The 16,443-nt window shown below is 41.6% G+C and overlaps 1 protein-coding gene across 2 annotated transcripts in view; it reads right to left on the bottom strand.

The window, feature by feature from the left end:
- The window catches only part of CPQ (carboxypeptidase Q), a 356,091-nt gene that overhangs the window by 77,017 nt on the left and 262,631 nt on the right, over positions 1–16,443 (bottom strand). For both annotated transcript variants that reach the window (XM_054708777.1, XM_054708776.1), the window contains exon 6: positions 13,510–13,601. In XM_054708777.1, the coding sequence (XP_054564752.1) occupies positions 13,510–13,601 (92 nt within the window). The remainder of the gene's footprint in view (positions 1–13,509; positions 13,602–16,443) is intronic.

The following is a 16,443-nucleotide window of genomic DNA, read 5'->3' as shown; positions in this document are numbered from 1 at the left end:
TGATTTCAGAGCCTGGGCCACATGCTATCATCTTGGCCTTTTAATGCCCTAAGACTGGTATGTAAGAAGCCTAGACTAGCCTCCTGGAGGTTGAGGTCCACATGGAGAGAGAAGTCCAGCTGACAGCAAGCCCCACTTCCATACCTACAAGTGCAACCAACTTTAACATTCCAGCCCAGCCAAGCTGCTAGATGACCACAGCCTGAGTGAACAGATAATATACAGAATGCCCAGTTCAATTTGAAGTTTAGATACATACTTTCTTAGTATGACTATATTCTATGTGGCACTTAGTAGATGTATGTTCCCTACTAACAGGAAATTTCATAATGACAGGGTGCCTGGGACAGCACAAAGAACATATAATGGATACTCAATGAGTATCTGTTGAATGAGTGAACATTCTGTATTATTGATTCAGAGGAGATTTATATGTTTGTATAACCTGGATATGTGGGAAAGTTGGAACTTTATCATTTAAAAAATTAATGGGTCTGATTTGTAATCTTGCTCATGTGTTAGGTCATGCCTACTCTGCTGAAGTGGGTTCAGAAGCACATGCATGAGCAAAGCCAAAATAAGCACCTTAGTATCTGCTGCAATGCCTGAGTACTTGCTCAGTTGAGTTCCCAGAATTCTTCATAAAAAAAAAAAAAATCTTGGCCAGGAAGAATCTGATTATTTGGTTTATTTGGTTTTATAATGAAAGAAGCCTCAAGCTGTCTATAGGATATTGAATTGAATAAAAGAGGCTGAATAAGTTAGCTACAAAACCATCTCACCCAACAAAATGAACTGACTTATTGAATGGAACGGTGGTACATCCAATGGCATTGAGGGGCTGGTGGCTACAGTGGCCATGGGGGAAAGTGAGGAGAGAAAAAGAGATGGGGAGAGAGGGGGAGGGGGGGAGAGACAGAGAGAAAGAGAGAGAGACAGAGAGAGACAGAGAGAGAGAGAGAGAGAGAGAGAGAGAGAGAGAGAGAGAGAGAGAGAGACAGAGAGAGAGAGAGAGAGAGAGAGAGAGAGAGAGAGAGAGAGAGAATATATCAGGAGTAGGAAGAGAACTGCTCAGAGATAGTCCCAGTGAGGCTCATTAGGATGGGATAAAGAAGGCCTTTGAAGAATACTGGCCCTGGGGACAAGAGGATTTTCTAGATGAAGAAATAGGACCTCTAAGGGCACTATATCCCCTCGAGAGTAAAAACAACCATCCCAGTGTTGACAGCAGAGAAGCTGAACTTCCACCAGACAGGGGCAGAGGTGATGAGAGAACAGAAAGTATTATTATCCACACAGATGGTGTGTTTATATGGAGAAAACCCCATGCCCGGTGCTATTTGTAGACTTCTCCCCTGAATTCCAAATTCCTTTACCAAGTCGTCTACTTGACCTCTACATGTATCACATTTAACTTGTTCAAAACTGAGCTCCTGATCACTACCTCAACCTCCTTCTCAACTCCTCCCATTTCAGTTTTTCAAGCCCCAAACTGTGGGATCACACCTGACTCCTCTCTTTCTCTCACACTCTATATACAACTCACTATCAGATCCTCTTAGCTCTTTTTAAAAAAAATACATATCTGGAGTCTGACAACTTCTCACTCCTTCCATTGCTATCATCTAGGTTCAAGATACCATCATGTCTCACTTGGATTATTTCCAGACCTAGTCCCCTTCCAGTCTATCCTCAAAGTGGCTTCCAAAGTGATCATTTTAGAATGTTAATTCAGATCATGTTAAGTCCTCTCTGCTCAAAAGCCTCCAATGGTTCCAATCTCACTCAGAGAAGATGGCCCATGAGGCCGGCCATGATCTGGGCTCTTTTCTATTGATGATCTCTTGTCCTACTAATTTCCCTCCATGGCCCCACTTCAAGCATGTGGACATCCTTGCTCTTTCCTGAATGCCAAGCATGCAACAACTCTTCATTTTGCCTAAAGTGCTCTCTTCCACACATCCATGTAACTAACTTCTTTATCTTCTTCAGGTCTTTACTTAAACATTAGTACCCCAATGAAGTCTTGCTTGCTCCCATTCAACAAAAATTCAAACCACTCCCTTCCCACATACCCTATCTCTGTTCCCTGACTTATTTTCCTTCTCAGTTGCTCTGCTCAGCCAACATACTATTTAACTTGTCTAACTTGTTATCAGTTTTGATGCACTAGAATGAAAGCAAGATAAGGGCAGAGTTTAAAACAGTGCCTAGAACTTAGAAGGCTCTCCCAAAACCTGTGCTGAGTGAATGAATAAATATGTATACTTATGTATTTAAAGACATACGTGTGTAAATATACATATATGTAAACCATGCAAGCATAGAACTAGACACTATTTTGGATGATGATGGCGGTAGTGGTGCAAATAATGATGATGTGGTTGCCAGTGTTGGTGATAAGGCAACATAGGTTTTTAAAAATCTGCTCTAAAAAAAAATCTTCTCAAGAAAGCCTATGGTTCAACAACTGGTGTTGAAGCTGAATATTTTTTGTATAATCTATAAAGCTTTTAAAAATACAACATCCATTATAAACGCTAAAAATAAATACTTCCAAGAAGACTATATGGAATGACAACAATAAAAATGGCCTTCAATTATCTAAATATAAATAAAACTTACAAGGTTCCTTCAATAATGGAATAAGAAGATACTCTTATTCTGGTAGCTAGGCAAAAATTGTCTCCTTCTCAGGTGAAAACAGGGCTGAATGCATCCTTGGTACAGCCTGCCATCATCATTTTATCATCAAAGATGAGAACCCTTACTTAACATGCAAGACGTGCCAAAGTAAAATGGCCATCATAGGAGAACTGCAGTGGGCATTTAAATAGAGTTTAAACATATAAAATGGATTTTTAAAAACCTTAAGGTTTGTTTTGCTACAGTTAGTACAACATGCATCTAATAATACATGGTGTGATCAGTAAGACTCAATTACAGAAACTAATAAATGTATCCCGGGACTCCTTAAGAGCTCCAGCAATTGCTTCCCATACTTTGTAAGTTTTAAAGCAATCGGACAAAATGAAGGAAAATCATAAACAGATGAGGCAATTTAGCTTTGAGAAGAGGTAAGATAATTTAATAGGTATAGTTTACATAAAAGGAGGCTAAGGAATTTAGCAATTACAGAAAAAAAAAATCCAAATAGGCACCAGTATTAAGCTAAGGGAGGTGTAGAAAAACAATTTCCCTCATCTGAGAACAGTCATAAGCAGCAGCAGTAATCACCTACAGGGAGAAGAAGAAAACAGCTACAGTAGGAAATGGCAGCAAATACGTCGGCACTAAGGATCACTCTGTGAAACCACTGGAGGGCCACTCAGCGGGGACTGAACACTGCAAATGCTCCAGGCAGGTCGAATAGAAGCAGTCAGGCACACAGACCTCTCCCCAAGTTTCTCTTTGGGTATCTGCATTCTTCAGCCAGGGTTTCACTGCTGTTTGAAGGAGGTGCAGGAGATTAGGGCCACAGTGCTGAGGGGCGGGGGTGGGGGGGTGGTGTGTGAGTCTTTGAGTGGGATGGATACAGCAATTTCCTCTTCAGCAGTGATTGCCACTGGGGAGCTAGAGGAGATGATGTACATGTGCTAATGCCATGTGACACACTTCTCGGCCATTAGGTGAAAGTTATTAGGCAAGTTATGTAAGTACTCTGGGCCTCAGTTACTCATTTGAAAGATGGGACAATAATAATAATTGTGCAGGTTAACTCTAAGGCAGGAGTTCTATTTTTAATCTTTAAAAATATATTTTTATTGATTTCAGAGAGGAAGGGAGAGGGAGAGAGAGATGGAAACATCAATGATGAGAGAGAATCATTGATGGGCTGCCTCCTGCATGCCCCACACTGGGGGATCGAGCCCGCAACCCAGACATGTGCCCTGACCTGGAATGGAACTGTGACCTCCTAGGTTCTATCATAGGTGGATGATCAACCTCTGAGCCACACTGGCAGGGCTAAGGCAGGAGTTCCTAATCTGGCATCCCTTAGGAGTTCATAGGGATAGAGATGAAATTGAATGGGAAAAATTACATCTTTATTTTCATCAAACTCTAAATAAAATTTATAATTTCCTTCAATTATGAATGTAAGTAACAAACCACACAGAAGTATTAGCAGAACTTGTCACTTTGTTGCCAGTAACAATCACAGATAATTTTCATATCACATTAGATTTGTTGTAGAAATTGCAAAATAACCTTATGTTCACTACTATTTTTGAAATTACAGTAATAATTAGATAATACTGTAGGACCTTATTATTTAATGATTTTTAAAAAGCATGATTATATAATATATTTAGTTTTAAAAGTTTGATAATGACATTTTAATGAAATTCATATCCTTGTAATAGTATGCATTTTATTTTATGCACTTAGAAAGATTATTTGACAAGATGTCCATAGGTTTTACCAGACTGCCAGAGTGGTCCACAGCACAGATAACGGTTAGAGCTTCCACTGGGTAAGTGGTAGCTTCATTATTAAAGTAATAATGATGATCATGATACTCATCCTATTGTTATTATTAAACTCACTAGAATTAGTTTGCCCTGGACATCTGGATTGGAGTCCTTGTTCTGTCACATAATAGCTAAATGACCTTGGCAGATCCTTTAATCTCACTGAGCTTCATGTCCTCCTCAGCAAAGGAAAATACTGAGGATTATGTGAATTTATTCTACGTATTCAAAGGTACATTGCATATGGAATTATCCAGTTCTCATGAGACTTATTATCACCAACAAGACTGCCTAATAAGTAGAATAGCTATGTAACTTGTAACCCAAGCCAGGACACTCTTGAAAGTGAAAGATCAATAATTACAGCAGAACAATGGGTGGAAAATAGACCATCTCAGGCTAATCAGGAACCAATAAGATACTTAAATACTACTTTTCTGCTTAGTTTTGAATCCCCTATTTCTGCCACAAATTCAACAGATAAACACCAAATTTCCTTGATTACTAAGAGTCACACTTTTCTCCTATTTTAGCATTTTGGAAATTAGAATATATCTTGCTATTGACACATTCCATAAGATACTAGTCAAATAGCAGGCAAAGAAACAAATTGTGCCAGGTATTAGTTGTCACTGCTTGTCCATGTGCAAAATTCATCACACAAAAAGGGCCTCTGGTAATTCATTGTATGCCTCAGTTATTTGCATTAGTATCAACACAGACCACTAAATTTTGAGTCCCTAATTATTGATTACAACTCTTCATAAAGTTTTGATACACCCAGAAGATGATTTCCACATGTGAGGCAAAGCAACCAAAGGCAGTAAAAACTGTCCAATCGTCACAACAGAGCCCAGTGCTCAAGGTTAGCAACAACTGGTGTAACAAAACATGCATCAGGGGCCTCCACTGGGTACTGACCTTTGTCAAAAGCATTCTTAGACTTTCAGGAGAAGCCGTATGGCTTTTAGAAATAGCAAAATAGAAAATAAAATGAAAAAAGAAACTTAGTCAAGTTGGAATGCAGAGGGAAGCCTGTATTCGTTCTGCCTCATATTTAGACTGTCAACCGTGAAGGTGCATCTTTAGCCCTTCATCAAATCAAGGAGCACGGGTTCCACACGTGTGTCTCACCCCTTCCCGGAGGCCTCGCTGCTAACATAATGAAAGGTAGTCAGAGGCATCTTTAGACTCGAATAGACTGATTCTCTCAGCGAAGGTGTGAGGTATTGTATGCCAGGGTCAGTTTTTAAAACCTGGACTTTAATGTGGTTTTATTTTTCCTGGAAAGCTTTATTCCTAATCACACTCCCTAATAATCCTTAAATTTACGGAAAGGAAGGGATTGAATTTCTTCCAACCAATCTTCCGAGTCTCTCTTCAGTTCCCTGTCTCTCCCTCAGGCTTCACTATTATTTTCTAGTTGAAATTTGAGAATACAATATTTGACATTCTGGCCCAGCTGGTATGGCTCAATGGTTGAGGGCTGACCTATGAACCAGGAAGTCGTGGTTCGATTCCGGTCAGGGCACTTGCCCGGGTTGCGGGCTTGATTGCCAGTGAGGGGTGTGTAGGAGGCAGCCGATCAATGATTCTCTCTCATCATTGATTCTCTCTCTCTCTCTCTCTCTCTCTCCCCCTTCCTCTCTGAAATCAATAAAAATATACTTTAAAAAATTTGACATTCTGTTATAGCTAAAGATGTGTTTTTTTGAAGATAAAAGGTATAGTCTAGACTTCCATACCCCTTGCCTTCCTTTGGTTTCCCTTCCTTGCCAGTCACAGAAATCTCTCCACCTTGCTTTAATGGTAAATATCTGAGATAGGAAGCTAGTATTATACACATAAATGTCGAAGATATTCTTCAATTCATCGGGATAGTCATGAGAAAAGTGCACTTCATTCCACTTGAAAATTTCAATGTGCAAGTCCACAATTGCTGGCTCCTGTGGAGACAGTGCTAATTTATTACTCCGCACGTGTCACTTCCATATAATGAAATAATTAGCTGGGAGATTATATTCGCATTCTCAATATTTATGTACAGTGGGAGTGTCAGTGTAATTAGGCATTAACTGCAGTTTTAGAGCATTGAACATAGAAGCTTTGTGTACAAGTGAGGATTTTTACTCCTCTTCATTTGCTCCGTCCTTGTCTTGTGATTTAGAAAAAGATGTTTAAATAGAGCTTTTCCGTGGAAGCCCCGCCGCAGTGTGCCGTATTAAGGTAATTGCCTAAAAGATGGGAAGATAAAAATCACATATGTGGGCATAGCCTTTCTGCCAAGCTCTTATGGAAGCCAATAGGCTTCGGGCATATGTTTCAACTATTTGTTATACTCTCGAATATGTCTTTCATTTTCATTTTTCTTTTCATTTCTGTTGTCTTAGACCTTGGCAAGCTGACCTACCCAAGAGGGGCCCACTCCTGAGCACAGCCGCTGTTCGCTGAAGAAGCGCAAACACCAGTCCATTTTGGCAGGCACAGTTTTTCCAACACAGTCAGAAAACAGGTGGCCAGTTCAAGTACTTACAAACTGAGCTCTCAGTTATGCAGAACAGAGTAACATGTTAAAGGTTATAAACTGCTTTATCTCTGACCAAGCAAAGAATACATCAGAGTGCCCTTTCTTAAAAACATAAAACAAGCAAACAGAAAACAACAGGAAACGTGTTGAAGTATTCGTTCTTCGAGTTCAGCTTGCAAAGAATGTTTAAATGTCTCTGCTGCAATTCTCAATTCATCCTCGTGCCCCCTCATCCACCCACCCTTCCTTAGAGCTCTCCCACGGAAACTACGGAGGCAGGTAGGATTAAGGTTCACCTTGGGAACCTCACAGCTACCTGCTTCAGTAACTCTTCCTCCATAATTCCAAGCTGCACCCTTAAAGATATAACTAAGTGGATATGGCCTGGGATATGCTATATTGCCTGATAATGTTAAAAAATATATTGACGCAAGTGCAATCTCTGTCCTTAGAAATCTGTAAAAAAATAGCACAAGCAGGGATCCATCCTGCGGTCTCCCTGTCCCTGGTGTAGCAGGCAGTTACCCTGGAAAAAGGAAGCTGGACTTGATTCGTGGAGGGTCCTGATCTATTTTCGAGGTGTCTAAGCTTTACACATATAGGAAAATTGTAAACAGATAAATACATATACGATTACCATCTCTCATGGTTAGAGTTTTGTTCCCATTTTCCTTTTAAGATGAGAGGCAGTGGGATATGTCCTAAGGGGATACCTTGGAGAGCTTCTGATCTGAAGACAGTCTTTTAAATACTAGTGCAGTGATCTTAACATTTACTGCTGTGAAGAGTTTCATATCACTAAAAGTTCTTTTTGGATGATTTTTAAAAATTTTAACTATTGTCCAGCTAAAATTTTACTTAGAAAATGCCTCAAAGTAAGAAAAGTGAAGTTGAAAGTATTTTTATCATTGTAGCAGGATTTTGAGCAGTGATGGGCAACCTTTTGAGCTCGGTGTTTCAAACTTCGCCAAAAAACTGAGCATAACTCGGGTAGTGTGTCCCTTTGAGGAAAAACATTATTTCACGATATTTATAGTTTAAATAACATAAATGTTTTATCCTCGGCATGCGGCCGCCTCAGCGGCCGTGTGCCATCAGAAATGGCACTGACACGCGTGTCAGAGGTTCGCCTTCACTGATTTTGAGAGTTAACTTCATGAACAAATTAATATGTTTATTTTTATACTCTCCAGAGAAAATGAAAACGAAAATAGTTAGAATTATTGGTGACAGGTGATGTATGCATGATTGTACAATATTCCTTCCTGTCCTCCAAAATGTTGCGGAATATGATTCTGTGCTATGTGTTTTAAACTAAGCACTTTGAAGTGACTTCTCCATTCATCCATTCATGTGTTACTGTAACCAAAATTCCTAATATGTTGGTGTGTATGTACTAGGATGAGTAGATAGATGTATATACAACTGATCCCTGAACAACATGGGCTTGAACTGCGTAGGTCCACTTATACATAGGTTTTCCTCAATAAATGCTGTACATGTATTTTCTCTTCCTTATGATTTTCTTAATAACATTTTCTTTTCTCTAGCTTATAAGAATACTATATATATATTATATATATAATAACATACAAAATGTGTGTTAATTTACTTTTATGTTATGTGTAAGGCTTCCAGTCAACAGTAGACTATTAATAGTTAAGTTTGGGGCAGTCGAAAATTATATATAGATTTTCAACTACCCTGTATTGTTCAAGCATCAACTGTATAAATATAGGTAAATCCCATACTTCAGATGAGTGGTAGAGAAGTACGTGATCATAGAAGTCATTGTGGCTGAAATCTGGATACAGGAAAGCTGGCTCAAGTTTAGTCTCTGTAGCTCATTCTTTACCTGACTGAGCCTCTTTTTTTAATGTATGAAATAAGAAAAACAGCGTATGTCTATCCAAAAAATTTCTAGTACTGGATTTTCAGACTTATTAATAAGGAATAATTATTTTCCTTTACGTAGAAAAATAAAAAAGGACAATTTATACAAAAAACACAGCAGCCAGAGGGAGGAAACAACTTCCAGAAGGTCTACTGATCACTAAAGGACATGGTGTTGGGGTCTGCTGGGAAGAGCTTCTCCCCCAGACAATAATTCAACCTTAAAAAAATGTGTACGATAGGCACATCTATGAATAAACTAGGATGTGGTTAAGCAGTGAATGACAACTATTCAACATCAGTGGGAAATATGTATTGAAGCAGCAGTCACCAACCTTTCGAACCTCACGGACCACCAGTGGTCCACGGGCCACTGGTTGGCGACCGCTGTATTGGAGTGTTAATTTCTTTAAAAGATCCTTCTCTATGTATAGATTTTTAAAATATGTCCTTTCAAATACATTTTTGAACATTATTACTGCTTTAAGAAATATTGGGAAAGTTTGTTAATCCCTCCTCCAAGCAGGTTACTATGTCTGTTGTATGACTCACTGGGCTGTAATTAAGGCAACAGACTGACCTGGTGCTGGTGAGTTCTGTTGGCCAAATACCTCAGGGGAAAGAGCTGCAACCTCTTTCGTGCTGAGCTTACAAACAGTCACATTAAAGCCGACCAAGACACAAGACAGCTAAATAGATACAAGACACTAAAGGTTAGCATTCTACTACCTGCTACAAACCTCTTCCACCGAAGGCGTGCCTGTGAGATTGGGAATGGCTTCAGAAGACAGTTCTCTAAACTTCTTCCCAATAAGTATTTAAAACAGGAGTCAACAGACAAAGTCAGAGTGCCAAATCTCTCCTCCTCCTCCCTTTCTCCTCCCCTGCCCCGCGCCCCCCCCCCCCCCCCCGCCTCTACCTCCTCCTCCTCCTCCTCTGCCTCCTCTCCCTCCTCCTCTCCCCACTCCCTGGCCCCTTTATCCTCCCTCACTCCCTCCCCCTCAGGTTTGATTGGAAAATAGCCTAGCTCATTTGTCTAGTATTTTCTGACTGATTTCCCACTACAATGGCAGAGTTCAGCAGAGGAACCATATGGCCTAAAATCCTAACATATTTACTATCTGGACTTTTCTTTAAAAAGTGTGCCAACCCCTGATTTAGGAGATGGAGGGAAGAAAACAGTCTCAAGGAAATGAACATAGTGCAGATGATTCAAAAGTGGTTTGCTGACTCTGTAACTCTGTAAGGCCAGAGTGTATGTGATGGGACAATTTAGGCCCAAAGGCTTGGACCCATATAGGTCACGTGTGAACTTAATGCATGACACCTCATCTCAGATTTGGGTCTCCTGTGTGCCAATCTGGCTTCCTTGGAAAGCCCATGCACTAAATATGCTATGGATCCTTCTGCATCAGATCAGGACTGGGTTGGCAATAGCAGGCACTGAGACAAGCCATTTGTGCCTCGTAGGCAACCTCTAGTGAGCTGGTCAAAGAGGCTGGCCATGAACTGACGTCCTTCTTCATGGGTTCAGGGTGGAGAATAAATGAGACAAGATGCTAAATACAAAAATTCACAATAAACCTCAGTGCTTTGGCACAGTGTTCTCAGTACCAACCTTGAAAGCCAGTTGCTTTACTTGGGATAATAATGGTGGCACAGATGCCAGGACATTGTTCTTTAGCTGTACTGGGCTGCAACCAAATGCTTAAGCCAAACGCCACTGTGATCTGAAGCCATAGGGAGTTGATAAATATGCCCCAACAACTGTAGGCAAGGCCCCAGGAACATGGAAAGAGTCCATTCTAGTTCTCACAGCTAGTCTTTTTATTTTGAACTATTTTCTTTTCTATGGGGAAAAAAAGGAATGAAAACTAGTAAAGGAGGACTCTTCTGAAGAGAGGTAAAGGAAAGACGTGAGTTGAAGCCTACGCATGTTCATTCAGAAGCTGGCATAATTTGCCTGTCCTAACGTAAAGGGATCTCTCTTCCCAGGCTGACATGCGTCTCTATATAGATATCCTACATACCCGCAATTCAGAAGTCCCGTATTCATGATGGAATTCTACACAGGAGAAAGCAAACAAATGCAAAACACAGGCCTCTTTAAAAAATAATAAATCCACAAATTCTAATAAGACCCCAAAGAGCTCCCAGGTGTGCTATAGAAATTATGAGAATGTTGGAACTATAAGGGGCTCCAGACCAAGAATACACTGAGATAAATAAAATTTAATCCAATTTGTGCTCTGCTTTATAGACTAATGCAAATATCGAGGCACTGACAGAAAAACACAGGATGCATAAAAGCCCAGCAGTAATGATTGAGACAATAACCTCTGATTAGTACGTCTATATTGCACGGAACATTAACAATATAAGGCAGGCTGCTCTGGAGACATAGTCCAGACACAATTATGCTGAATGCGTATATCAGGGCTATTATTTTTACAACCGGAGCTGCAGACGAGTACAAAACTGTTCTCACTCTAGCAGTGTCACTGTAGCTCAATTAACATGTGCAGAGGCAATGGGTCGGTGAAATAAAATCGAAGGAAGCCATGTGCCTAGATAACATGAAGGAGTTGTACAAGCATTTCTAACCTATTCCTTTATTTTGGAGTGAAACGTGAACCTAATGTGGGCTGGAGAGTTGGCAAGAAGCTCACTACTAAAAGAGGCTAGCATTTTTGTATATTTACATAAGTAAAGAGAAATCTTGTTCCTCAGCATTGCCTCGCAAGAAATTCTGACAAAATATCATACATACTCTTTAATGTTTTCTGATTTAGACTTGGCTAGGATAAACTGATGTGTTTAGAGTGATCATATATCCCATCCCTCATTTAATAATGCCTATTTAAAATATTGCCCTTATTAATGACTACCAGAACACAGCAGTGTTCATAGTCCCTGTAATTCAATTGCCAGTAGTTTGTGCAATACATCAGGAAAAGGTTAAAATATTTTTCATGCCAGATAGAACGTATCAATCTATTTTATTTGATTATCTTGTGTAATGAGGCTTTCTCCAGGCCAGATTACCTGACTCATTATAATTATGCCAGATCATATTTTTGCTTAAAATGGAAAAGATTAAAAAATGTCCGCAACCCAGTGGAAACTATTCTAGGGTGTTTTTTTTTTTCTTTTATACATTTCAGGACATGAGAAATTACATCCTGTTCTCCTTCAAGGATAGAGAAGAAAGTAGAAAAGAAAGAGACATTGTTCCCATGAGAAGGAGATTAGGCAAATGGCATCTGGACTACACTCATTTTCTTCACTGATTTGAAAATTCAATAAAATAACTTGTAGTATTTTTTAATGCCAAAGTTAAATTTCACTTCTGTAAGTAAAGTCCTAAAAATCACTAGAGGACAATGATATCCTCCTATATGTGGTGACATTTCCTTCGTAGTGCAAGCTGAATTTAACCAATAAAGACGTAAAGACGTTCACATTTTTGTAAAACAATCTCAGGAAGAAAGAATAACACAAAGGCATTTTTGCCACACACACACACACACACACACACACACACACACACACACACACCCTAGGGTCACCCTTTTTAAGGCGCAAGAGAAATCTCCCTCTCCAAACCCTTCTGGGATCATTCCTTCCTCAGGCCCTCGGGCTCAGGGAAGTTCCCGCAGCCCCCAGCCGCCAGGTGAATGAAGTCTATGTCCTACCACATCCACTGTGGTTTCGAGCTGGATGGCATTTATTTCTACGTCCTGCTCCTTCCAGGTGTTCCTCCAACTTGAAAGAAGCTCACCCTAACCATTAACAGCCCACAAGCCGCATGCAGGAAGAAAAGGCCTTTGGTCTTCCTTAAGTCATAAGGCAGGGCACAGAGTGAAGGTGGTCCTCTTAAGGCCAGGAAGCAGGAAAGGGAAAAGAAAGATGACATCAGCAGTGGAGGGATAATTTTCAGAACTGTACCTTGAAAAACACTAAAGTGTTACTTCCACAAGAACGGCCAGAAAGAAACATTCTAACAGGACGGCATGTTGGGAAGGATGGGGAGCACCAGGGACTCTCATATGCGGCAGGTGGGAACGTAGGGCGGGACAATCTCCCACCTCTTTGGAAGTTTCTAACAAGGTTAGACATACATCAGCAACTGAAAAAAAAAGAAAAGAATTGCCTACGTCCACCAACATATTTGTATAAATATCTCCATAACAGCCTTATGCATAATAGCTCAAACTGGAAACAACCCAAATGCCATCGACAGGAGAATGGATTAAAAAGTTGTGTTACATGCGTACAACACAAATCTACTTCACAGTAGAAAGCAATAAACCACTGTTAATACCACATGATGAATCACAAAAATCACAGGCTTCTGGATGGTACATACTATATGGTACACACTGTATGGCTTCCTGTGTACGAAGTTCAAGAAGAGGCAAAACCAATCTGTGGTGATAAAAGTCAGCATAATAGTTTTGGTAGGTCCACAGGTGGATCTGATGGGGGAACTCCCTAGGTAACAGGAGCCCGCTATGATCCCATGGGGGGTGCATTTAACAGTTCTTCAGGACAAAGAGGGCATTGTTACCTGCGCGGTATTACATGTGAAAAGCCCAGCAGTCGGGCCGCCCTCACCTTGTGTGACTGAAAATACTGGAAAGCACCGACTCCACCCTGCTCCTCTGCGGTCCAGAGCACCAAACGGAGAGTCCTCTTTGGACGCAGCCCTGAGGAAAAGAACAAAATACGTGATCCCTCAGTTGACTTAAAAAAAATTTTTTTTTTAATGGCAAGGCCTCTCATCTGCATCCGGGAGGCAGAAAGGAGCCAGAGGCACGCGCATTCCTCTCTGGCTGGTGTGGCTGCCTGACTCAGAGTGTGACTGACACAGGGAAGGAGCACCCGCAGGGCTGGTCTCCAGGCGGGTGAAGGTAGAAAGGGGTGTGCAACCGCTGCCTGCAGGCAGGAAGTCAGAGCCTCTCAGCACATCTTTAACTGGACATCCTGCCCCGCACGACTCACTGTCCAGTGGTGGTAGATCACAGACAAATGCAGTGATGAGGACTTTAGGCAGTTCGCAGGGCTTCCGGCGACGAACTGAAACCAACCCATTGAACCTGTTACAAGATAAGGTGTGCAGGGAATTGCTTCTTAGTCTGTACCCACATGTCAGCTAGCTGCCCATGCAGTTCTCGGCAATGTAATCACTGCCAAGCAGAGGCGCCATTTATGTTTACCCACATTTTCCTCTCCAACGCGGAGCTATGAGGTCATTCACATAAGGTCAATGAAGATGAATTGAGTGAGGATAGCATTCTGCTCACCTGATTGCTACGTAAACAGCTTGGTAGCAATTTCATTGACTTGGGAAATACACATTGGTATCTTGGAGCTGTTACAGTTACTGACATGTAGAAGCATTTTTGAGGGACAGTGTCTGCTCAGGAAAAGCTAACTACAAGGAAGCTCTCTTTCTCAACCTTGAAAACAATACACTAAAATCCCACTTCGTGACCAAGAATTAAAACCTGGCCTGATTCAGCCCGCATAATGTTTCAGAGAAGTAGCACAGGGAGAAAAACAGGAAGCAGGGCTTTAAATCTTATTAAGAGGACCCACCCTCCTGCCTCACCACGGGGGAGCCCGAGGGAAAGACTGTGAGTGGCTCTGAGCTGGAAGCACTGCAGACCCCAAGTACATCCACGCAAGTGCTGCCCCGGGCGCCTGGCCTTCAAGGCCTCAGCTGCTCAGTGCTCCCCGGGAACAGAGCGATGCCCTGGCTCCCCCAGCACCAACAATGTTCTCCTGTTGTAAGCCTAGGGCTAAGGAGCGGAAAGTGAGCTACATTTGTCACCAAATTGAATATCATTGTGAAGCCACTTGACACCTGAGGATTTTACCATAATTAGAAAAGCACAGGTTCAGGACACAGGCTGCCCTGAGGTCCAATGAAAGCCTGGGCAAGCCCTTTCCATGCCCAGTTGTCCAGCAAATCCCACTGGTGTTTTCTTCTAAGTCTACCTAGAACCCAACTCCTCACTCTGCCAGGACTGTGGCCCGAGCCCCACCCTCTTTCGCCTGGATTATTGTAGTCACTCCTAACTCCCCCCCTCCCCCACCCCCACGGTCCTCGCCTCTCTGCAGGTGACGCTCCGCACTGCAGCCAGGAGGACCTTTTTAACCTTTTGCACTCGGATGTCGAGTGTGACTCGACACGGTTAGCATCGGTAGCAGCTCGTATGTCGAGCCACACTCGACACATAGTTTCACTGCGGGGGGGGGGGGGGGGGGAGGGATTTTTGTCTATTTTCCCAGTATCTTTTCTTGTTTTCATTAGCATGAAAGGACAAGTAAAATGTAAATGCCGTCGCAACTGATGCCACCACCTAAGCTTCACCAATGGCATCTTCAAAGGCTATTTGTTTCTAAGACACATCAGTCACGTGAAAAAGGTTAGACCAGTACACTAACTTCCAGGGGTAGATTATTATCCACTAACTTAGAGCAACGTTTAGATGGAAAGCTCCATATAATCACACCTCACCCTAACAAAAAACACAAAGATTGTGTTGTTTGTTCTAACAGAAAAATCAGAGGAGGAAGAAGAGAGACGATTTATATTTGCGAAACATGTGAATGTAAACCAGGTCTTCATGTGGGTGAATGTTTCAAAAAATATCACACCATGAAAAATTATAGAGATTAAAATTACTCTTTGAATGTATCAATAATTTGAAATATAAAAAAATCCAAATAAATAAGTTTGTATGAAAAGAAACTCCAGTTTTTTATTCTACTGCCGCGCTTTGTAAAATCTGGGGTATTTAAAAAATTAAATCCCTAGTAGAATAAAGGAATCGAGAAAAAAGCAAGCGAGTGCAAAGGGTTAAACTTAAACCAGATCACCTCCTTTCTCTGCTCAAAAACCCCAGGAGCCAGACGGTGAGCTTCCAGGAGGCAGGGGTTGATGTTTTCTGATTCACTGTGATGCCCCCAGTGCCCAGAGTGTTGGGCACACATTAGGTGCCCCAATGAGAGTTGGTGAATGAAGAAATGAACCCAAAACTTGGTGTCCACGTTAGAATAGAATTCAAAGCCCTCCACCACGTTTCCAGCCACATCTCCTAAAACTCCTCCGCGAGTCACTCCCAGGCAAGCCAGGCAGGCAGGTCTGGTGAGCTCCGCTGTTGTTAGGCACCTGCCGTGTAACCACTGGAAATGGATCTCGCCGGACTTCTGCCTGCTATACTGAAGAGGGGAGAGAATATTCTAGGCCTATGCCATCATGATTTCACAGGGTGGCTGTGAGGAATACATGAGATGGGAGTGTATGTAAGACTATCCTGTGCCTGGCATGTAATAGACACTTGATAAATGAATTATAAACCTACATAATGGATATCCAAGCACAGAGCACACACTTGTACCCACAGGGAGAAGGGGAATCTCAATACTCAGAGAGGATGTCTGCCAGGGGCATTCAAATGCCTGCTGAAAAAGAACCCTACGTTGCCCACTGCCTGCTCCAGTCAAACCACCTGCTCACCACACTCACGGCACAAACTTCAA

Source organism: Eptesicus fuscus, chromosome 19 (assembly GCF_027574615.1).
Source record: "Eptesicus fuscus isolate TK198812 chromosome 19, DD_ASM_mEF_20220401, whole genome shotgun sequence".
Taxonomy (NCBI): domain Eukaryota; kingdom Metazoa; phylum Chordata; class Mammalia; order Chiroptera; family Vespertilionidae; genus Eptesicus; species Eptesicus fuscus.
This window is presented reverse-complemented; position numbering and strand designations above follow the sequence as displayed.